The sequence below is a fragment of the Canis lupus genome, chromosome 6 (genome assembly GCF_048164855.1).
Source record: "Canis lupus baileyi chromosome 6, mCanLup2.hap1, whole genome shotgun sequence".
NCBI classification, from domain to species: Eukaryota; Metazoa; Chordata; class Mammalia; order Carnivora; family Canidae; genus Canis; species Canis lupus.
Window position 1 is genome coordinate 38099201 of NC_132843.1, and position 24675 is coordinate 38123875.

General features: G+C 47.2%; 1 protein-coding gene and 1 long non-coding RNA gene across 3 annotated transcripts in view; both read left to right on the forward strand.

Moving 5' to 3' along the window:
* Nucleotides 1-461: 461 nt before the first annotated feature.
* Nucleotides 462-14980, forward strand: LOC140635263 (uncharacterized). Its single transcript, XR_012032623.1, has 5 exons — nt 462-1456; nt 2921-3095; nt 10361-10489; nt 11695-11822; nt 14774-14980. It is a non-coding gene; the product is annotated as an uncharacterized lncRNA (long non-coding RNA).
* A 4300-nt stretch (nt 14981-19280) lies between these two features.
* Nucleotides 19281-24675, forward strand: part of INTS3 (integrator complex subunit 3) — a 39470-nt gene continuing 34075 nt past the window's right edge. For both annotated transcript variants that reach the window (XR_012032622.1, XM_072829568.1), the window contains exon 1: nt 19281-19866. Coding sequence is in view for 1 of the 2 variants with exons in the window: in XM_072829568.1 (XP_072685669.1) it covers nt 19723-19866 (144 nt within the window). In the remaining variant the exon portion in view is untranslated. The remainder of the gene's footprint in view (nt 19867-24675) is intronic.

A 24675-nucleotide genomic window follows, 5' to 3' on the forward strand; every position in this document is an offset into this window, starting at 1 on the left:
CTGGACGCCCGCGGACCGCGTCCAGAGAGACAATGTCAGGAAGTGGCCGGTCAGATCCTTCCGGGGCAGCCCGGCTCCAGCGCGGGCGCTCCGGGGGAGGGGGGGGGCTGCTGTGGCTGGGCTCCCCAGCGTCCCTGGGGCAGGGTAGACCGGGCAGGCCGTGGGGGTGGGGGTGTGCAGGGTGGGGGGGCTGGGGGAGACGGGGCAGGCCGTGAGGTGGGGGTGTGCAGGGCGGAGGGGCTGGGGGAGACGGGGCAGGCCGTGAGGTGGGGGTGTGCAGGGCGGAGGGGCTGGGGGAGACAGGGCAGGCCGTGAGGTGGGGGTGTGCAGGGCGGAGGGGCTGGGGGAGACGGGGCAGGCCGTGAGGTGGGGGTGTGCAGGGCGGAGGGGCTGGGGGAGACAGGGCTGGGCGTGGGGGTGGGGGCCGAGGGAGACGGGGCAGGGGGTGGGATGGAGGTGTGTAGGATGGGGGGGCTGCAGGAGGCAGAGGAGACCCAGGCGGGCCGTGGTGGTGGGAGGCCGGGGGCGCCAACGGGATTTCCCTGGAGAGGGGTCACAATGAAAACCACAGCCCTCCTTGGCCTCCAGCGGAGCCTGGCCGCTGACAAAGGCTCGCACGCGGTGAGCTCAGCGCCCACGTGACGCAGGACCAGGCAGGAGGGTCCAGCCAGGGTCCAGCCGAGCTGCAGCTGGGGGGCCCCGCCCCAGCGCCCCCGCCCCAGCGCCCGGGGACTGCAAGATAAAATAGCGGGAGCAGGAGGCAGTTATCACCCCCCCCCCCTTTTCTCTACGTCAAAGACCTTGAATTATTTACTTGTCATAACAATACTTTTAGTAATAATCATATTTTTTAATGACTTATACTTTTCAGGACGGATCTATGGAATCTAGTTAGCTGCGGAGGCCAGTTTTGCATGCTGAAAGTCATTTTTTAAGTGCAGGAGTTGTAAGACTATAAAAATAAATTAATTAACCACAAAAAAAAATTACTAATGCTGTTCAGGGAGATTTATTCTCATTGAGTTGGAACAAAAGTAAGATTCCAGCAGAGGTGTTTACCACCAGGGTGAAGGGTTGGGATACTGATGAATTTGGTGTTGCACAAGGCAGAGGCAAGGAGGCTTGAGAGGTGAGTGAGACCACAGGAAGAGGGCAGGTAGGAATCAGGAACCCTCCTGAGAGCTAGTACCAACCTCAGGTCAGTGAGGGGTTCCAGATAGGTAGAAACCCCACTCACCCAGGTCCCTATCACACAGGTGGCACCAGTGAGTGAGTGGGCTGCTTGCCCTTTAAGAACCTGTCTACAGCAAACAGAGATTCCAGAGTCTGTACACCTGTCAGTCACTGTGATGCCCCTTCTGGACAGGATGCAACTATCCCACTACTACTCTGCCTTTGGCTTTCAGATGTGGACTGCATATGGCATACTTTGGCTGTTGATAAGTCCTGTGATCAGGTCAGCTTTCTTATCTCAGCCCACCATACTCACAGCAGGCTAGAACCAGGCCAAAATACCACATAGATCTCCGTATTCAGAACTGCAGCAATTTCAAACCTCTGTCAAGTGAGAGGCATCATCATGTTGATTAGGAGGCTAACTTGGAGACAGCCTGCCTGGATTCAAATCCCAGCCCTGTCCCTTCATGATACATGGAACCCAGGCAAAATCCTCAACACGGGAATGATCGTAATAAGACCCTATCTCATGGGCTGCTGTTGAGGATTACATGAGTTAATTCCTCCTGTTACATGCTTAAAGGCTGACTGGCAGGTGATCCAAACTAGTTAAGTCTTTGTTAGTGTTATGAAGAGTCTACATTATGCAAACCACAGTGGTGGGTGTAAGGGGTTCTTAATGTTCAAAGAATATTTGGAAATGAAATGCAGCACATAATTGGACACTTTAGTGAGAGGTACTGGCAAGATCTAAAAATGTGAGAGAAGGGGATCCCTGGGTGGCGCAGCGGTTTGGCGCCTGCCTTTGGCCCAGGGCGCGATCCTGGAGACCCGGGATCGAATCCCACATCGGGCTCCTGGTGCATGGAGCCTGCTTCTCCCTCTGCCTATGTCTCTGCCTCTCTCTCTCTCTCTCTGTGACTAATAAATAAATAAAAAAAAAAATTAAAAAAAAAATAAAAATGTGAGAGAATAAGAAATAGAGGTTACACAGTCCAACTGCCTATCCCGGGTCAGCATCCTTCTTAAAATATCTGGTTTTTCTTTCATGTTCTATTGGAAAACTTTCAGGGACTTGGAACTAAGACCATTCTATTTTTGAACAACTGTAATTAGAATAATCTTACTAGTATAAGGAAGATACTCTAATTATCAGAATTTCTTTTGAAGGAATCCTTTTTTTTTTTTTTTTTTTTTTTTTTTAATGGACAAGGGGTCTTGCCCCTTGAACTGCCATCTAAGGAAGATGCATTTTGCTGGGTTGGGAAGTCCTTTGTTTTGACAAGCTTGGAGCTAAGTTTTTGAGGTTTTTTAAAAGATTTTTATTTAACTGCAATAGAGCATGAGCTGGGGGAGGGGCAGAAGGAGAGGGAGAAGTTGCTTCCCAGCCCCACTCGGGACTCAATCTCAGGATCCCTGAGATCACGACCTGAGCTAAAAGCAGATGCTTCACCGACGGAGACCCCCAGATGCCAGGGAGCTGAGTTTTTATATAAATTGTGAAGCTCAGGATGAATTAAATCTGCTTGTGTGGTAGTTGAGAGAAGCAAGAGTAAAGGTAGCTCAGTAGCTGAATCGGGAGTTTGGAAGCCAGATATATCTAATGAGACTTAAAAAAAAAAAAAAGATTAATGACTATATTGTCCACTAGAAATGACATGTACTTACATAAACAAGTAGAGATGAAAATCACTTAAAATCCTGCCATTGAGGTAGTCATTGTTTTTTTGTTTCTGTTTTTAAGATTTTATTCATTTATTCATGAGAGATGCAGAGAAAGAGAGAGAGAGGCAAAGACACAGGCAGAGGGTGAAGCAAGCTCCATGCAGGGAGCCCGACGTGGGACTCGACCGGGTCTCCAGAATCATACCCTGGGCCAAAGGCAGACGCTAAACCTCTGAGCCACCCAGGCGTCCAAGGTAGTCATTGTTTGATGAATATCATTCCAATGTTAATGTTAAGTTGTTTGATGGTGGTATTTAATACAAACTCTACATTTATAAAAAAGGCAATCTGCCTCTCACCTCTCTCCCTGGTCCTAGCACTGCCCTTCCTACCTCTTTTCCAACCACCGTGCCCGCCCCCTCCTACTAGAGTCTTAGAACAAAATTTCACTAGTTTTCTTTAGAGATTTCTCCAGATCTGACTCCAAACTCTTTACCATTCTGGGTGAGCTCCCATGGTCACCCTCCATTGCCAACATCCCTGTGACAACCTGCCTCCTGGGCTGGAGCAGAATCATTCAGGTATAGTCTGAGGAGTGCAGAAAGCAGGCAGCAGTCACCTCCCTGCCTGTGTCACACAATGGGCTATCACAGAACCTGTGGCCACCCACAACCCCTCCCTCCAACCCCACAGGTTTTTCTCACCTTGCTGCCTTTTTTTTTTTTTTTAAGATTTTATTTATTGGATCCCTGGGTGGCGCAGCGGTTTGGCGCCTGCCTTTGGCCCAGGGCGCGATCCTGGAGACCCGGGATCGAATCCCACATCAGGCTCCCGGTGCATGGAGCCTGCTTCTCCCTCTGCCTATGTCTCTGTGCCCCTCTCTCTCTGTGACTATCATAAATAAATAAAAATTAAAAAAAAAAAAAAAAAGATTTTATTTATTTACCCATGAGAGACAGAGAGAGAGAGACAGAGACATAAACAGAGGAAGAGCAGGCTCTCCACGGGGGGAGCCCCATGTAGGACTCCATCCTGGGACTGTAGGACCACACCATGAGCCAGAGGCAGATGCTTAATCGCCAAACCACCCAGGCGCCCCTCACCTTGCTGCTGTTTTTTTTTTTTTTAAGATTTTTATTTATTTATTCAAGAGAGGCACAGAGAGAGAGAGAGAAGCAGAGACACAGGCAGAGGGAGAAGCAAGCTCCATACAAGGGAGCCCGATGCGGGACTCAATCCCCAGACCTGGGATATGCCCTGAGCCAAAGGCAGGTGCTCAAACCTCTGAGCCACCCAGGCACCCCACCTTGCTGCTCTTAATCTAAATCTCACCCTATTTTGTGTAAAATTTTAGAGAGAAAAATACCCATTTTTCTAAAATTTTCATACAGGAAATGGGGAAGAAGAGAGTTATGTCACATAGAGCACAATATTTCTATTTAAAAACACCACTGGGGAATACCTGGGTGGCTAAGCGGTTGAGCACCTCCCTTCCACCCACGGTATGATCCTGGAGTCCCATGATCCAGTCCCACATCAGGCTCCTTGCATGGAGCCTGCATCTTTCTCTGCCTATGTCTCTGCCTCTCTCTTTGTGTCTCTCATGAATAAATAAATAAATAAAATCTTTAAAATAAATAAATAAATACACCACTGGACAGTGCGCCTGGTGGCTAGGTAGGTGAAGCATCTGCCTTCAGCTCAGGTAATGATCCCAGGGTCCTGGGATGGAGCCCTGTGTTGAGCTCTGCCCCGTGGGGAGTCTATTTCTCCCCCTCTCTGCCCCTCTCCACCACTCATGCTCTCTCTTCCTCTCTCTGAAATAAAGAAATGAACTCTTTTTAAAAATATATAAAAAAAAATATATATATAAATAATACAAAATTAGGTACAAAATAAATATTTAATTAGAATGCAAAAATAAATTACACTGGCTTAGTCTGGAGAGTACTTGACTCTTGACCTCAGGGTTGTAAGTTTGAGCCCCACACTGGGCACAGAGAATAAAGATCTAAAAAAAAATTTTTTTTAAAGATTAAAAAAATTGAAAAGAAAAAAAAGGAAGCCTGGGTGGCTCAGCGGTTGAGCGTCTGCCTTTGGCTCAGGCTGTGATCCCAGAGTCCTGGGATCAAGTCCCACATTGGCTCCCTGCATGGAGCCTGCTTCTCCTTCTGCCTGTGTCTCTGCCTCTCTCTCTCTCTCTTTCTCTCATGAAAAAATAAATAAAATCTTCAAAAATAATAATAATAAATTGGGTTTTTAAAAAATTAAAAAGAACAGTCTTTGTGAATTGCAGTTAAAATATCTCACTTTTGCAAATTTTGCAAACACTTGTGAGCATGCTGGGTGAGTAGCCTGCTTCCCACCCCCAGAGGCCCTCCCCCAGGGGCCCGAAAACAGAGCAAGTGAGTGACTCTGAAGCCTACTCTGTGTCAGCTCCTTGCTGAAGCTATGTCTATCTCCATCCCTTTGCACTGAGATCTCCCAAATTCCCCAGGATCCAGCTCCCAGGGACCTCAGGTCGGTCTCTCTGAAAATAAACCAGTTTAGGTGCTTACAGAGGAGAATAAACATGTCTTTCTCTAGGGCAGTCAAAAATTAATTAAAATAAGTCAGTTTACTTATAAAATCAGCATTTCCACAGTTTGAAAATAAATATATATGTAAAGATATAAAGTGAAAAGTTTCGCTCACGTCTGCCCTGTTACCATCTATGTCCACATACCTGTGAGTGAACACTTTAATTAACTTCTTGGTCCTTCCAGGCCTTTTTAATGGGAATATAAGTGCATACCGCTGTATATTTTCCTCTTTCCCTTCTTACACAAAAGATAAGCTCACTTGCTTAACTCACTTAATAATATGTCTTGGAAAAAAATAATAATATATCTTGGAAGTCCTTCCATATTAGTTTGGAAAGAGCTGCCTTATTCTTCCTGTAGCTGCATAGTATCAATTTTATGGATATGTCATAGTCTATTAACAGGCTGATGGACTCTGACATGTCTTTAGCTTGCTGCTGTGATACACAATGCTGCAATGTTTAAGCTCATACTTAATGTATAACGTCAGCTCTCTATCATGTTCCATGTGGTATATCCATTTGCAAGACAGACTTCTAGAAGTGGGATTGCTGTGTCAAAGGATAGATGTGTTTGTCATTTTTATATGTATTCCAACTGCCCCCATATGAGGTTTACCAACTTGCACATCCACCAGCAATGCTTGAGTGTCACTAACTCCCTAAATAAAATCTTAAATAAATAAATAAATAAATAAATAAATAAATAAATATTTAAAAAAGTAAAAACAAAAAACTTTTTAAAAAATATTTTACTTATTCATTCATGAGAGATACAGAGAGAGAGAGAGAGAGAGCGGCAGAGACACAGGCAGAGAGAGAAGCAGGCTCCAGGCAGGGAACCCGACGTGGGACTCCATCCTGGGGCTCCAGGATCACGCCCTGGGCTAAAGGCAGACACTCAACCACTGAGCCACCCAGGCACACCTAAAAATTTTAATACATTTCAAACTTACAAAAATGTTGCAAAGTACTAAAAAAAGAAAAAAGAGGGACACCTGGGTGACTCCATCAGTTAAGTAAGTGTTTGACTCTGGGGGCAGCCTGGGTGGCTTAGCGGTTTAGTACCACCTGCAGCCTGGGGTGTGATCCTGGAGACCCGGAATCGAGTCCCACATCTGGCTTCCTGTATGGAGCCTGCTTCTCTCTCTCTTTCTCTCTCTCTCTCTCTCTGTGTGTCTCTATGAATAAATCAACAAAAATCTTAAAAAAAAGTGTTTGACTCTGGACCTCAGCTCAGGTCTCAATCTCAGAGTAGTGAGTTCAAGCCCCAAATTGGATTCCACACTGGGCATGGAGCCTACTTAGAAATAAGAAAAGAAATGAAAAAGAAAGGATTACTAAGAATCTCTGTATTCCCTTTAACCAGATTTACCAGTTAACATTTATCACTTTTTTTGTACCATTCTCTTTTTGTCTCTCTGTATGATTATACAATCTCTCTATGTGTAATACAAATGGTTAAGGTTTTATATGTTGTGTAAATATATATATTTACATATTACTTTTATGTATGCATAAATATTATATATAATATATATATAATTCTAAAGAACAAGGACACTCTCTTATGTAACCACTATTTGTCAAAATTAGGAAACTTGCTCTTATCTATAGTATGTATGCAAAATTTTCAATTTCCAGTTGTTCCAATAATGTACATTATACAAATACTTTTTTTTTTTCAGTTCAAGATACCGTTCCAGATCACATTATGCACTGAGCTGTGGTCTTTGGGTTTGTTTTTTGTTTTGTTTTGTTTTTTAAAGATTTTATTTGTTTATTCATGAGAGACAGAGGCAGAGACACAGGCAGAGGGAGAACCAGGCTTCATGCAGGGAGCCTGATGTGGGACTGGATCCCAGGTCTCCAGGATCAGGCCCTGGGCTGAGGGCAGCACTAAACTGCTGAGCCACCCAGGCAGCCCAAGGATTTTTCTTTTCATTGTAGCTATTTTATTTCTGAAAGATTTTATTTACTTTAAAAATATTTTATTGGGATCCCTGGGTGGCGCAACGGTTTGGCGCCTGCCTTTGGCCCAGGGCGCGATCCTGGAGACCCGGGATCGAATCCCACGTCGGGCTCCCGGTGCATGGAGCCTGCTTCTCCCTCCGCCTGTGTCTCTGCGCCTCTCTCTCTCTCTCTGTGTGACTATCATAAATAAATAAAAATTTAAAAAAAAATAAATAAATAAAAAATAAAAATATTTTATTTATTTTTAAGATTTTATTTGTTTATTCATGAGAGACATACAGAGAGAGAGGCAGAGATGTAGGCAGAGGGAGAAGCAGGTTCCCCGTGGCGAACCCATGTGGGAATCGATCCCAGGACCCGGAATCATGCCCTGAGCCAAAGGCAAATGCTCAACCACTGAGCCACCCAGGAGTCCCTAAAATATTTTATTTACTTTTTATTAGAGATTAAGAGGGGCAGAAGGAGAGAGAGAATCTTAGCAGGCTCCATGCCTAGAGAATGATCCAGACATAGACTCCATCTCACTACGCTGAGATCATGACCTGAGCTGAAATCAAGAGTCCAACGCTTAACTGACTGAGCCACTCAGTTGCCCTTCATTATAGTTCTTTATTTAGTTATTTTTTTAAATATTTTATTTATTTATTCATGAGAGACACAGACAGAGAGAGGCGGAGACAGAGGCAGAGAGAGAAGCAGACTCCATGCAGGGAACCCCCTTGTGGGACTCAATCCTGGGTCTCCAGGATCACGCCCTGGGCTGAAGGCAGATGCTCAGCCACTGAGCCACCCAGGTGTCCCTCATTATAGTTTTTAAAAATTATTTTTTACTGTGGTAAAATACACATAACACAAAATTTGATATTTAAACCATTTTTAAGTCTGTAAATCCGTGGGATTAGTCATATTCACAATCTTATGCAATCAGCACCACTATTTCCAAAACTTTTTCATCATTTCAAATAGGAGCTCTATGACCATCACACAACAACCTGCCATTCCCACATTTCCCAGCCCCTGGTAACCTGTATTTCACGTAAGCAGGATCATACATTGTCTTTTTGTGTATTGTGTTTTCAAGGTTCATCTATATTGTAGCATGTATTTCCCTAATGACTAACAATGTTTAGAACCTTTTCCTGTCCTTGTTGGTCATGTGTGTATATTCTTTGGACTAATGTCTATTGAAGTTTTCTGCCCTCCATTTAAAAAAATTCAGGCGAGGGGGATCCCTGGGTGGCGCACCAGTTTAGCGCCTGCCTTTGGCCCAGGGCGTGATCCTGGAGACCCGGGATCGAATCCCACGTCGGGCTCCCGGTGCATGGAGCCTGCTTCTCCCTCTGCCTATGTCTCTGCCTCTCTCTCTCTCTCTGTGTGTGACTATCATAAATAAAAATTAAAAAAAAAAAATTGGCGAAGGATGCCTGGGTGGCTCAGTGGTTTAGTGCCTGCCTTTGGCCCAGGCTGTGGTCCTGGAGTCCTGGGATAGAGTCCCGCATCAGGCTCCCTGCATGGAGCCTGCTTCTCCCTCTGCCTGTGTCTCTACCTCTCTCTCTCTCTCTGTCACTCATGAATAAATAAATAAATAATTAAAAAAATTTTTTTGGTGGGCTCCTTCCATGGAGCCTGCTTCTCCCTCTGTCTGTCTGTCTGTGTCTCTCTCTCTGTCTCTCATTAATAAATAAATAAAATCTTTTTAAAAAACTTTAAAAAAATTTTTGAGGGGATGCCTGTGTGGCTGTGGTTGAGTGATTGTCTTTGGCTCAGGTCATGATCCTAGGGTCCTGGGATCAAGTCCCCTATTGGGCTCCCTGCAGGGAGCCTGCTTCTCCCTCTGCCTATGTCTCTGCTTCTCTCTGTGTGTCTCTCATGAATAAGTAAATAAGATCTTTTAAAAAAAAATTTTTATGTAAGCTTTATGACCAATGTGGGTCTTAAAATCATGACTCCAAGATCAAGAGTCACGTGCTTTACTGGCTGAGGCAGCCAGGCATCACAATTGTCTATAGATTTATTTTATTTCTGGATTCTCAATTTTATTTTATTTTAACATTATTTATTTATTTATTCATGAGAGACACATAGAGGCAGAGACATAGGCAGAGGGAGAAGCAGTCTCCATGCAGGGAGCCCAATGTGGGACTAAATCCCGGAACTCCAGGATCACACCCTGAGCTAAAGGCAGACACTCAACCGCCGAGCCACTCAGGGATCCCTTTATTTTATTTTTTTTTTCTTATTTTTTTTTAATTTTAATTTATTTATGATAGTCACACACACAGAGAGAGAGAGAGAGGCAGAGACAGAGGGAGAAGCAGGCTCCATGCCCGACGTGGGATTTGATCCCGGGTCTTCAGGATCGCGCCCTGGGCCAAGGGCAGGCGCTAAACCGCTACGCCACCCAGGGATCCCTATTTTATTTTTTTAAAGATTTTTATTGGGATCCCTGGGTGGTGCAGCGGTTTAGCACCTGCCTTTAGCCCAGGGCTCGATCCTGGAGACCCGGGATTGAATCCCACGTCAGGCTCCCGGTGCATGGGGCCTGCTTCTCCCTCTGCCTATGGCTCTGCCTCTCTCTCTCTCTCTCTCTGTGACTATCATAAATAAATAAAAATTTAAAAAATATATTTTTATTTATTTAGAATGCAAGCAAGGGGAGGGGTAGAGGGAGAGGGAGAAAGAATCCCAAACAGTTGCCTCACACAGTGTAGAGCCCAACACAGGGCTCAATCCCACAACCCTGAGATAATGACCTGAGGTGAAATCAAGAGTCGGATATGTAACTAACTGAACCATGGCCCCTGGACTCTTAGTTTTATTTCATTGATATATATGTATATCTTTCTGCCAGGACAACATCATTCCATTATTGTAGCTTATTATAGTAAAATTTGAAATTGGGAAGTATGAGTCACCTGACTTTGCTCTTCTTTTTCTTTTTCTTTTTCTTTTTTTTTTTTTAAGATTTTCTTTTGACAGAGAGGAGCACAAGCCATGGGAGCATCAGGCAGAGGGAGAAGCATGCTCCCCGCTGAGCAGGGCGCCTGATGTGGGCTTGATCCCAGGATTCCGGGATCATGACCTGAGCTGAAGGTAGATGTTTCACCAACTGAGCCACCCAGGCACTTCTGCTCTTCTTTTTTAAAGATTATTTTGGCCATTTAGAGTCCCTTTTGGTTCTGGTGAATTTGTGGATTGGCTCTTCCATTTCTGCAAAAAAGGCTGTTGGTATCTTCTTCTTAAAGATTTTTAAAGGCTTATTTATTTATTTTTAAAATAAGCTCAGGCAGCCGGGGTGGCTCAGTGGTTTAGCGCCACCTTTTTTTTTTTTTTTAAGATTTTATTTATTTATTAGAGACACAGAAAGAGAGAGAAAGAGGCAGAGACACAGGCAGAGGGAGAAGCAGGCTCCGTGCAGGGAGCCCGAAGAGGGACTCGATTCTGGGTCTCAAGGATCAGGCCCTGGGCCGAAGGGGGCGCTAAACCGCTGAGCCACCGGGGCTGGCCTTTAGCGCCACCTTTGGCCCAGGTTGTGATCCTGGAGACCCGGGATCCGGATCGGGTCCCAAGTCGGGCTCCCTGCATGGAGCCTGCTTCTCCCTCTGCCTGTGCCTCTGCCTCTCTCTTGCTCTGTGTCTCTCATGAATATATAAATAAAATCTTAAAAAAAATAAAAATAAAAAAATAAAATAAAATAAAATAAAATAAAATAAAATAAAATAAGCTCTATGCCCAACATGCAGCTTAACCTCATGACCCCAGGATCACAAGTCACATGCTCTACAGACTGAAGCAGCTAGGCCCCTTATTTATTTATTTGTTTGTTTGTTTGTTTATTTAAAGATTTTTATTATTTATTTGAGAACGAGAGAGATTGAGAAAGAGAGAGAGGGGCAGCCCAGGTGGCTCAGTGGTTGGGCGTCTGCCTTCCGCCCAAGGTGTGATCCTGGAGACCTTGGATGGGTCCCATATCGGGCTCCCTGCCGGGAGCCTGCTACTCCCTCTGCCTGTGTCTCTGCCTCTTTCTCTCTGTTTCTCATGAATAAATAAATAAAATCTTTAAAAAAAAAAAAAAGAGAGAGAGAGAGAGAGAAAGCACAAACAAGGAGAAGGGCAGAGGCAGAAGCAGACTCCCTGCTGAGCTGGCAGCTTAATGCAGAGCTGCATCCTGGGACCCTGGAACAATGACCTGACCAAGCCAAGCCAGGCCCCCTGATGAGGTCTATACTTTTATTCAAGCTTTCCTGGATTTCCATGTGTCCATTCTCAGAGCAGCCTGCCTTACTTTTCACTTGAAGGTAACCTGAGGCTCCAGGACAGAACCTGGCTGCAGAGGTCCACAGGGCAGCACGTTCCTCTCGCAACACTATGTCTGGAGCCCTCCCTCTGCTCCATGGTCTCTGCAGCTGACAGCAGTAGGACTCAGGTACTTTGTGTGAGCCTTTACAGTAACCAAAAACTTGCCCAAAAGACTAATAGCCAGACCAAACATTTCTGGGTAAAAGTTGAACTGGTACTTGAGTTTGGCCAGCCACTGAATTACTTCCATCTCTGGGTTGCAGAAACATTCTCATTCGTAGTTTTTTTCAGCACATTCACCTTCCACACCTGGGCTTTCCTAGAAATTGCCTTTTCTTTTCTCTCTCTTTTTTTTTTTTAAAGATTTTATTTATTTATTCATGAGAGACACAGAGAGAAAGGCAGAGACACAGGCAGAGAGAGAAGCAGGCTCCATGAAGGGAGCCCTATGTGGGACTGCTGAGCCACCCAGGCGTCCCTCAATGCCTTTTAATTGCTCTAGAATTTCCAGTATCTCTTTGTAATTTTAATTACCCTAATAATTGATAATGTTGACACTCTTTTCATATGTTTATTAATCATGTGATGTCCTCTTTTGTGAAATGCCAACTCAAGTCGTTTGTGGACTTTTTTCAAATGAGTTGTCTTTTTTTTTTTAAGATTTTATTTATTTGGGACACCTGGGTGGCTCAGCGGTTGGGCGTCTGCCTTTGTCTCAGGGTGTGATTCCAGAGTCACAGGATCGAGTCCCAGAGTCCCACGTCGGTCTCCCCGCAGGGAGTCTGCTTCTCCCTCTGCCTATGTCTCAGCCTCTCTCTGTGTCTCTCATGAATAAATAAATAAAATCCTAAAAAGAATTGTTTATTTATTCATGAGAGACACACAGAGAGAAAGAGGCAAAGACACAGGCAGAGGGAGAAGCAGACTCCCTGCAGGGAGCCCAACATAGGACTGGATCCTGGGTCTCTGGGATCTGACCCTGGGCCAAAGGTGGCGCTAAACCGCTGAGCCACTTGGGCTGCCCAGGTTGTCTTTTGTCTTTTATATATCTATATCTATCTAACTCTAGATACACATTTATCTTCTGATACCAGTACTTTGTCAGATATATGCGCTACAAATATTTTCTCCTAGTCCATGGCTTGTGTTTTACCTTAATGGTCTTTTAATGGATAGTTCTTAATTTTAATGAATTCCATCATTCCATTATGATTTCTGTATCTATTTGAGAAATCTTTGCCTATCCAACTTCATGAATTTTTTTATTTTTTTTTATTTTTTTAAATTAATTAATTTATTTATTCATGAGAGAGATAGAGAGAGAGGCAGAGACACAGGCAGAGGGAGAGGCGGGCTCCCTGCCGGGAGCCCGACGTGGGACTCGATCCCGGGACTCGATCCCGGGACTCCAGGATCGCGCCCTGGGCCAAAGGCAGGCGCTAAACCATTGAGCCACCCAGGGATCCCCTTCATGAATTTTTTTAAAAAGAGATCTTATTTATTTAACAGAGAGAGAGGAAACACAAGTAGGGAGAGCGGCAGGCAGAGGCAGAGGGAGAAGGCAATTGAAGTTACAAAGAGCCAGGGATTTTTTTCTTTTGAGGGGGTGGGGGCACCATACTTGTCTTTTATATGAATCAAATAATTAGGCCTTAGAAAATCAAGAAAAACTGGGGCACCTGGATGGCTCAGTTGGCGAACCATCTGCCTTTGGCTCAGGTCATGATCCTTGGCTCATGGGATGTAGTCCCAAATTGGGCTCCCTGCTCAGCAGGGGAGCCTACTTCTCCCTCTTCCTCTGCCTGCAGCTCTCCCTGCTCGAGTTTCTTCTCTCTGACAAATGTAAGGTCTTTTGTTCTGGAAATCAACTGGGGTGTGTGGTGGGGAGGATAAGGGAAGAACTAAAGTTCTTCAGATATGAGGAGAATTTTATGAGGTCATTAAATAGAGTGAAGTAGATCTCTATGTTTTGATTTGGAAAAAAAATGGCCAGGATGTATTTTCTTTTTCAGGATATATTAATTTTTAAAAGCAAAATTTCTAGAACGTGATGTCATTTTTGTTAGAAACCAAACAAAAACAGTTGATGAGGATTAGCTAAGGACAAAGCACAAGCCTGGGACAGCACATTGACAAGTCCTTGAAACAAGGAGAGTGACATTCCTCTGTGGACTCCACTGCCTCTATGTTAATACTTTGCTAAGGGCAAAGGCAATCTTAGCCCGACCCCCAGGAGGCTGGAAGTCTACCTTAACATATAAAAATTCCTTCAGAAATGTCCTTTATCTCTACCCCCCAAGATACATGTTGGCAGTCATCCGCCAAGCACATGGCCCACCCATATCCATCTGAAGGGTCTCATGACTCAGCGTTTATTAGACGGTAATAAGTGACCTTTCCCCAACCACAGCTAGCCCCCTCAAGGTCCTGGAAACTTTGCTTCCAAAATTCCTCAGAGAGTACGCTATCGCCAAACCCCTCCCAACTCCTAGGTATGTAATCAGCCACCCCTCACAGGCCCCGGGGCAGCAGCTTTTACTGCCCATGGGTCCCATCCCAGGGCTTTAATAAAACCACCATTTTGCACCAAAAACATCTCAAGAATTCTTTATTGGTGGTTGGCTCCGGACCTCACCTATATTCCAAAACTTCATCACAATCAAGTAAAGAAATAAAATGTGGGTATGTGATTATCTATTTATACACATTTTTTTAAGGTTTTATTTATTTATTCATAGAGACACAGAGAGAGAGAGAGGGGCAGAGGAACAGGCAGAGGGAGAAGCAGGCTCCATGCAGGGAGCCCGATGTGGGACTCAATCCAGGGTCCCCAGGATCACACCCCAGGCTGCAGGCGGCACTAAACCGCTGTGCCACCAGGGCTGCCCTGTTTATACACATTTGAAAAAGTAGAGGATATACAACAAATTGGTGACACTGATGATGCAGAAGTGAGACTGGATGGATGGGGTAGACGAGAAAAAAGAGGGTTCATGTGTATTTTTTTATCTTTTATCTGTCTTAAAGATTTTATTTATTTATTTATTTATTTATTTATTTATTTATTTATTTATTTAGGGTAAGGGGAAGAAGCAGAGGGAGAGAGGGACAAAGTCCAATGCAGGATGGGAGCTCACGACTCTGAGATCACAACCTGAGCGGAAACCAAGAGTCAGAGGCTCAACTGAGGCTCAACCATGCCACCCAGTCATCTCTGAATTTTTTTGACAGTGCCATCAATTTTTTGGAGTTTATTACAGTAAAAATGCTTTTGTTTACCCATAACTCTGTTCTTTTTCCTTTTTTAAAAAAATTTTATTTATTTATTCATGAGAGACACACAGAGACAAAGAGAGGCAGACACATGCAGGGAGCCTGATGCAGGACTCGATCCTAGTCTCCAGGATCAGGCCCTGGGCTGAAGGCGGCTCTAAACTGCAGAGCCACCTGGACCGCCCCTGTTCTTTTGTTCTTGACCCTATTGTTTTTTGTTGTTGTTGTTACTTAAAAGTAATATATACTTACTTTAGTTTTTTTTTGTTTAAGATTTATTTTTTTGACACAGAGAGAGATAGAGTGCGTGCAAGCAGAGGAGGGGCAGAGGCAGGAGAAGCAGGCTACCTGATGAGCAAGGAGCCTGACACGATGTATGGGGGGGGTTTGATCCCAGGACCTTGGGATCATGACCTGAGCTGAGGGCAAACACTTAACTGACTCTGCCACCCAGCTGCCCCTTTAGTACATTTTTAAAAAAACAATAGAATTATAAGTTAGAATTTTCCAAATCCCCACTCCACTTCTTTTACTTTTTTTTTTTTTTTTTTAAGATTTTATTTATTTATTCATGAGAGACACAGAGAGAGACATAGGCAGAGGGAGAAGCAGGTTCCACGCAGGGAGCCCGATGCAGGCCTCAATCCCGGGACTCCAGGATCACGCCCTGAGCCAAACGCAGACACTAAACAGCTGAGCCACACAGGGATCCCCACTTTTTTTACTTTGTATTAACAAAATGGCAGTGTGATGTAGGGGTCAAATGTGCTTGCCCTGGGACTCCTGGGGTTCATATCCTGGCTATATTAGTCTGCTTTGAGCTATTACAACAAAACTGTAGACTTGGTGGCTTAAACAGAAATTTATTTCACCGTTCTGGAGGCTAGGAAGTGTAAGATCAGGGTACTGGCAATGTAGGTTTCATTCTGAGGCCTCTTCTTTTGGCAGTCATCACCATCCTGGTGCCTAAGATCACAAGACCCCTTTATTTGTACTTGTTGTGGAGGAAGGGGTGGTCCTTTTATAGGGGTGCTAATCCCATCAGAAGGGCCCTACCCTCAGGACCTCAGTTAAATATAATTACCTTCCTGAGGTCTGGTTTCCAAACACCAGCACATTGGGGCTTCAACATATTAATTTGCAGGGACATAATTCAGTCCTACATTTCCTAAACCATATGACCTCTACAAATTATTATTTTTTTAGATTTTGTTTATTTATTCATGAGAGACAGAGAGCAGAGACAGGAGAAGCAAGCTCCATGCAAGGAACCCCATGTGGGACTCAATCCCAGAGCTCCAGGATCACACCCCGAGCTGAAGGCAAAGGCTCAACCGCTGAACCACCCCAGATGTCCTGATCTCTATAAATTCTTCAACTTTTCTATGCCTTAGTTTCATTATCTGTGAAGTGGGGAAGATAATATTAAAATCAAGGGTGTAAATGAAATAAAACATGTAGTATTGCAATGATGCCAGGTATGTAGCAAGCTCTGGATAAATGTAAGCTGTCATTTTATTCATAAGAAGCAGAAAAAAGTTGAAAAAGTGCCACCTGGCTGGCTCAGCCCAAGGGGCCATGGGACTCTTTTTTTTTTTAAGATTTTATTTATTTATTCATGAGACACAGAGAGAGGCCGAGACACAGGCAGAGGGAGAAGCAGGCTCCCCGCGGGAAGCCCAATGTGGGACTCGATCCCGGGACTCCAGGATCACACTGAGCAGAAGGCAGACGCTCAACCGCTGAGCCACCCAGGTGTCCCCAATACTAGAGCTTATTTTCTGACTAAAGTATTGGAGAAAGGAAGGTATGCTTTCCAATATATATGTATACTAATATATACATACATGGTGTATATATATTATATATACTAATATATACAGTAAATACACATAAATACTAATATATATATATGGGGTTTTCAAAGATTTTATTTATTTATTTATTTAAAATATTTATTTATTTATGATAGACATAGAGAGAGAGGCAGAGACACAGGAGGAGGGAGAAGCAGGCTCCATGCCAGGAGCCCGACGTGGGACTTGATCCCGGGGGGTCCAGGATCACGCCCTGGGCCAAAGGCAGGTGCCAAACCGCTGAGCCACCCAGGGATCCCCGATTTTATTTATTTATTTGAGAGAGAGAGAGCACATGCACACAAGTGGGGAGAGGGGCAGCGGAAGAGAGAGAAACAGACTCCCTGATGAGCAGGCAGCTGGATGTGGGGCTACATCCCAGGACCCTGAAATCATGACCTGGGTTGAAGACAGAGGCTTCAGCGACTGAGCCATCCCAGTGCCCAAAAGTTTATATATTTACCTAGGTAATCTCTACACCCAATGTGAACTGGAACTAAACCCCAAGACACACACACACACACAGAGACAGAGAGAGAGAGAGAGAGAGAGAGGCAGAGAGAGAAGCAGGCTCCATGCAGGGAGCCCGATGTGGGACTCCATCCTGGGACCGCAAAATCACAGAATCAGTCAACTGCTGAGCCACCCAGGCGTCCCACTGAGTAAAGTATTTTTAAATTAGTACTACATTTAAATGGTGCTCAATTAAAAAAAAAAAAACAACAACCCCGAAGTGATGAGGGGGAAGGCAAGATGAGGACAAAGCACAGGCTGACACTCTGCAAACCACACCCCACACCCCACTGGGATACACGTGACATTCCTCAGGCACTCCTAGCAGTCCTAAAACTAAGAAAGGGAAAAACAAATGATTAACTGGCAAAGATCACAGTCATCAGGACAAGAGTCTTCCCTCAGTTTAGAAATGTCTCACCGAAAAACAAGGAAAAAGCATTCTTATCCATAGCCTAACTGCCAGAGATCCATAGATTCAATTTCCTGGAGCTCCAACATCACGCTCCCCTTCAGTGATTTGGAAACGAAGGAGTGGTGTCGAAACAAAGGTAGAGGGAAATGCAGGTAAAATTAAATTTCCTTATAAAATTTATGCCGCCCACTGACAAGGACTTGTGATGGGGAGAGTAGAACCTTCCTCCAAGAAACTCTCCCTGACTTGATGCTTTACTAAAGGGAAAACTACCTTAGCTGCACAAAGGGAAGGCCTCCTATCCGGAAAGTCTGCTTTACCATATCAAAGTTCCTTGGACACCTCCCTTTTTCCTTACCTCCCTCATCTCCCAGCCACGCCTCAGAATCCCCTGCCCACGGTCCACCCGGGCTTTTTTTTTTTTTTTTTTTTTTAACCGCCTTTTTGCACCAAAGCCGTCTCAAGAGTTCCTCCTCGGCCGCGGGCCCGCCAAGCTCTCCGACATCCCGAGCTCCCACCGCGTCTCCCCGCCACCCAGGGCCAGGCGCTGTGAGTGCTGGCAGAGTCGACACCCTTCCCTGCCTTCCCGCTCGGGGAAGCCCCCACACGCAAAGGGAGCACGCCGCCCTGCGCTAACCCGGACTCTTCTCGGTGGGCCTTCCGTCTGCGTCCAGGGGCCCGCGCAGGCAGAGCTGCACACCCGGCCCACAGCACCCACAGGCCTGCAGTCCGAGTTCGGGGGGTGGGGGGGGCGCCAGCCAGTCCGCGGCACTGCACACGCAGGAGTGGGTTCATACACAGAACGAGGTCGGGCACGAGTCACCCCAAAGATCAACCACATCGTCTCAGGGCACGTGTGCAAAGTATGAAGTCATAACAAGTGTGCAAAAAGAGCGCCCTGCAGCCACCATCTGCACAACTTCGCTGACACAGTGACCCTCCGGAAGGCAGCCCCGAGCGCCCCGCACACAGCAGGCCAGGCGCCCGGGTCTCGCGTCCCGGATCTAAGCCGTCGTCAGGGCTCCCGAGGAACCGGCAGCGCCGCGGCTCAGACCCGGTCAGCACGAGGGCGGAGCCGGTCCGCGTACCGGTTCCCGCAGCAGCCGACGGCGCCACATCCTCAACCCCGGCCAAGAACCGCCGGTTCGCGGTCCGCGTACCCACCCCGCCCCACGCTCCTGGAAGGAGAGCAGAGGCCGGCCACGCGCATGCGCGCCAGGCCACGCCTGTCAGCGCGCGCAGGCGCAGCCTCCCCTTCCTGATCGCCTCGCGCTCCACCCCTCTCCAGGAATCCTTCCAGTCCCGCCCCCCGAGAGCAACGGCGAATGCGATTGGGCACTCTGGTTGTCCATTAGGCTGGCCTCACTGCCATTGGCCGCCGGGGGAAAAGCCTGCCGCTGGTCTTCGGCCTGCTCCTGCGAGCCTCCGCGCCACCGCGGAAGCCGCCATTGGCGGAGGCTGGGCTCGCGGCCGCTCACTTCCGGTTTCCGCGCGCCCTCCCCGCCGCCGCCGCCGCCGCCGCCGCCGCCTCCACCGCCGCCGCCGCCCTCAGCCTCCCCGCCCCCCGCCCTTCCACCATGGCCGCCCGTGTGTGGTGTGGGGAGAAGCTGGTCCTCCGTGTCGCCCTGTAGCGCGCACTGCCTCACCCTCACCCCGGGGGGCCGGATCCAAAGGGACCTCGGGGCCCCAGCCAGGAAGGGCTCCCACCCCTACCTCAGGGGCAGGACTCCCGAGGCAGACACTTAGGGGCTCCTGTGCCTGTCGGGGTGCGAGACCGAGAGGGCTCCGTCCGTCCCGCGGGGCGGAAGGCTGCCCTGCGCGCCTCCGAGAGGCAGACCCTCAGCCAGCGCCCCGGGCGGCAGCGCCCCTGCAGGCACAGGACCCAGAGGGGGTCCTCGGCGCGGGGACCCCTGCCCGGCCCCGCTCGGAGCGCCGGCCCCCGGGCCTCCTCCCGTCTGGTGGCCGCAGCCATGGAGTTACAGAAGGGAAAGGGGGCAGCAGCAGCAGCTGCTTCGGGAGCAGCGGGAGGTGGAGGAGGAGCGGGAGCAGGAGCCCCAGGAGGGGGGAGGCTGCTACTTTCCACCAGTTTGGATGCCAAGGATGAGTTAGAGGAGGTAGGTGTGGGGGTGGGGAAGGGATCCAAGCCACGGGCCGAGGAGGGCCCCGGAATGGACACGGGCAGGGGGGTCGGGGACGCGGCCTGCGGGGGTTTTCCGAGGCGACGCGAGCGCTGCTGCAGACTTCCTGCTCCTGGAGGAAGGAGCGCGGGCCAACTTCCTGGACAGGTTGTCATGGCAACAGCAGCCCCGGGACCGAGACGGGTGGGGGGCGTTCGAGGCTCTGCCGGCCGTATTGTTGACATTGGTTTCCGCGCGGAGGCCCCAGCTCGCCTGCGCACCGGCCCTGCCTCGGCCGGGGTGCCGGGGTGGGGTGTCCACCGCACTGACCTGGGGACGGGACCCGAGAAGCAGGGGTGCGCACGAAGTCCCAGCCCGCGCAGCGGTGCGGTGACTGGGGGCACCGCCCTTGGGAAGCAGACGGCGCGCGGCTCCAGGGAGGTCACGCTGCGCACTGGACCCCCCCCCCCCGCCATGCCGCCTTGGCCCCCTCCCTTGTCCCTGACGGGCCAGAGCACTGTGGGGAGACCCAGGGCTGAGCCCTGACTGCGGAGCCCTAACGCAGTCGACTCCGTGGTTATCCGGGCGCCTCCCTGGCCGTCTCCCTGCTTCTGACGCGGTCACTGCTGCTACCACTACCTGCTAGTACAGGGTGGGCAGGCACACAGGAGGAATTCATGGTTTAGGTTTGAAAAAATGATGGAACAGATGCAGAAATGAACTTTGAACAAGGTGGCTGGATATGGCTTTTTGGATCATCCACCGACAGATGTATGCTCACGCTGCTTTTCTGTCCTGCTTCTCCCCCATAATTCTGTGTGCATTTAGAGAAATCAGAATTTTTCTACTGCTATTTCTGTCAGCTGAGGTAGATAGAATTAGGAACATCAACAATGCTACTAAAAATAATGTATTCCCAAAACAAATAAAAATGACTGGGATTGTCTGGCACTTTGAATTACCCACTTTTTAAGGAATGGCCACAGTCGTTGTCAGAGTGTTTATTAAGCCCAGTCTGGTACCGCAGCCCTAGAATTGTAGAAAGAACATGGTTGATCCCAGTTTGGGTGGAGGGGAAAAGACCCCAAGCTTGGATGAAAAATCTGTTCCCCACCCTGATTGGCAGGGTTCATCTTGCCTCTGCAGAGTGGTACAGCATCCTGCTCTGAACAGGGACACTTGCCAGTGAGCTCAGTGGTAGGACAGGAGAGAACCATAAAGGAGGAAACATTTATTTATTTATTTATTTATTTTGCTTTTTTGGACTGAGCATGAACTTTCAACTGTTTCCGGGGGGGGGGGGGGGGAATGCTCTCTCTCTCTCTCTCTTTTCCTCCTGTCCTTCCTGTTGTAGATATTTCCAGCATGTCTTGGCTTCCCTGTTTCCTTCTTTGGCCTTTACCCTTTGCATTTGAATTTTCCAGCCTCGCCATTGCTTTTAACCCATGTGTGTAGTTCCCGCTGGACCAGAGTGTCTCTAAGGGTCCGACTTACTGGCTTCTTTCTCTGGGTCTCCCCACAGAGCTCTGCATACAGACGTTATCAAAACCTGCTGTTGACTGGTCTCTATTCTGCCGTGGTGGTTTGCATCCCAGGCCTACCTGTTGCGCAGGAACACAGAGGGAGCTTCCTAATCGTGTATGCTTCCTATGCGCAGAGTCTCAGGAAAGTAGGATGAGGGAGACCCACATCTGCTTTACAGAGCTTATCATCTGAAGATTGAGTGAGCATGCCCACAAGGAAGGGGAAAAAAACAAACACCCACTCCTGCACCTGGTCAAAGTAGTGAAGAGGCTGGGGTCATTGTAGCTGGACATGATGAGGAGAGGCCCCTGGGCATCCTGGACCATGAAACACTGCTGATGAGTATGCCCACCAGTCCTGTGACTCTTACCCAAGGGAGTGTTTGTTGGATCCTTGCTTCTCTTTGGCTCTGTTCCTCTCTGAAGGGGAGATTCTTGCCCGACTCTTTCCAGTTTGGGAAATGAGATAAATATAGTGCCAGAGATTGGAGCTGGTTGGAACATTCAGCTCTTAGTCTCTGGGCCCACAGCTGTCTTTCATTCCTCATTAGGAAGGACCTGGTCCACTTTGAAGTCAGGCTTAAAGCAGGACCAGTGGCTCGGATGAGTTAGAACTTCCTCCCAAGCTGTGGACAGGTCTAAGGTTGCACTGGGTCAAGGTGTATCCATGCCTTGTCTGAAGAATCTCCAGGGAACAGGCTTTGAGCTATCTCTCATTTTTTCCCCTGAAATCCTCATTTCCCTGATGTGGGATTCTTGGCTGTAGAGTACTTGGAACCTAGCGTATTCCTATTTAGTAGCTCCTCACCAATGTAGGCTTTTGAGGACTCTGTAGATTGGAGCACATCTTCTTTTCCTGAAGAGAGTGGTATTTCCTCTTTCAGGGCCACTGACTTCCCGTAAGAGAGAAATATGTATAGTATGTTCACCTGTCTGAGGGAGCAGAAACTGGGAGGTTAGGGGGATCTCTCTGACTTTAGTCCCCAGTCCAACTGGCCACTTGGAAGGCCTTCCCCTTCTCTGCCTCTGCTCCGTCTATTGCTTCTGTCAGGGAAGAACATGGTCAGGTAGTCTTGGTACTAGAAAAATGATTTCAGGAGCTCCTAGCAATGGTAAATATTTACTCAGCTCTCTGAGGTCCTGTCATGGAGGGCTTACTCTGAAGCAATTGTTGGCAACTGCATGTATGATTACGTGTTTACTGAGGGCCTCTGGGGACTGGGGGAGTAGTAGGGGTACTGCTACTTGGTTGTAGGGTTTGACATCCTGCAACCCTCTTTTTTTTTTTTTTTTTTTTCCTGCAACCCTCTTTGACAGGTTGTAGTCCTGTGGCTCTGAATCCTTTGTTTTTTTGTTTTTGTTTTTGTTTTTTTTAATCCTTTGTAATTAGGTCTCCCATCTCTGTTTGGAAAAGTTATTTCTGTAGTTTGGGAAGAGCAGAACCTTTTACATTTCAGTTGCCTGGAAAGGACTGGTCCTCACTTTTCTCTCCTCATGGCTTTTATCCGTCCCTCCAGATTCTAGACTCTCCCACTTTGTATGTCCTTAACTGGGCCACTCTATTCCAAGAGGCCGCTTTTGTCTTGACTGGGCAGTGACCCGAAGAAGTGACTCAAGCTTCTGAGTGGAGCTTCGAATATCAAGGAGGGGCCTAGAGAAATGTGGTTCTGTCCAAGGTCTCTGTGTGTTACATCATAGCCAGAAACTCAGCCATTCCTTAGGGTCGTGTACCCAGCTTTGCATGCAGATCGTGGTGCAAAGCCCAGAAGTCATGCCTTCTCCCACCTCTGGCACCCTTCCTTTCCTCTTCTCTCCTAGAAGACGAAGTGTACAGAGGGTAATTAGGACAGGAAGCTTTCACATACATTATCTTGTGTAATCCTCAGACTAACCTCATAATGTTCTTTTTTTTTTTTTTTTAAACAAGCAACGTTTTAAAACTTAAGTAATTAATTTTGAGAGAGCATGAGCAGGGGAGGGGGTAGAGGGAGTGGAAGAGAGAATCTCAAGCAGACTTCCTGCGAGTACAGAGCTGACCTGGGGCGATCCTGAGATCGTGAGATCATGACCTGAATTGAAATCGAGTCTGATGCCCAATCAACTGAGCCACCCAGGTGCCTGTTTCTGTTTTTCAGATGAGAAAAATCAGAGTTTAGAGAGTCCAAGGAACTCACCCCAGATTAGCTTAAAGTGGCAGGCAGTGGGGTGCTTCTCTGCCGTGCTTGTCAGTGTGCTCGTTAGCTAGCTGCTGTTTGACTTCTCTTGCATCTCTATTGATTCAGCAGAGACTTCCTCCTCCGAGTAGGAAGTAATCTCTAGAATTTTAGGATGCAGATGTAGTAACTGGAGGAACTGGTTCTCCAGTCACTGATAACTACCTTGGGTTAGACAGGGATGCGATTTAAAAAGGGAGAATCCATTCTAATGTTTTTCCTTCCCTCTTCTCCTGTGGGAGCCAGAGCCGGAGCTGGAACTCACAGCTCAGCTTTCATGTGATCGATGCGCCTCACAAGTACACAGGTGCTTTGTGTGAAGGCTCAGTGTGCTCATCTGACCTAATTTGGAGGCTAGTCAGACCTGATGGGCAGTGAGATTGTGATACCTTCAAATTGGAATGGCTTTGGGCTTGATATAGGTCAGAGGTTTGTGGTTGTGGGAACTCCTTGCCATAACACTCAGTTCTCTGCACCATCCTGTGCTTCAGGTCAGGAATGGATGCTGGCAGCCTTAGGGTGCTATGAAGGGAGAGACGTATGACCATCCTTCATTCCTACACCACTTTTCCATTGCCTTTATTCATGGGTTCCTCTCAATGCTTCAGTGGATTCACTTCTCAGCAAAATGTTTGTGACGACCTGTAGGATTGGAGGGAAGTAAGTTGCCTGCCTCTGTTCAGTTTGCCAGCATCACCATCACTGGGAATTGGGTATTGGTTTTCCTTAAGAGTTTTGGAGTTAGTCCTAAATATAAAGTTTTAAATGATGCCAAGAAGTAATTTAGGTGGTGATAATGGAGAGGCTTGCTGATTTAATGAGAGATACGTCTGTCAGTATCTTCTCAATATTTAGTGTTTAGCTTCTTTGGAACAGGGACCAGTGACTAAGATCTCCTTAGAATAATGAGCACCTGCCATGTTAGACTTGGCCTTTGAAACTTAGAGTGGCTTTGGGTGGGCTTTAATGCAGCCGTCCCCACCTTTGTGTGACCAGAGGCTTGAGCAATTTGGCCTTTTGTTCATTAGTCCTTTTCTCACATTCATTTTTTTTAGTTTATTTTTAACTTT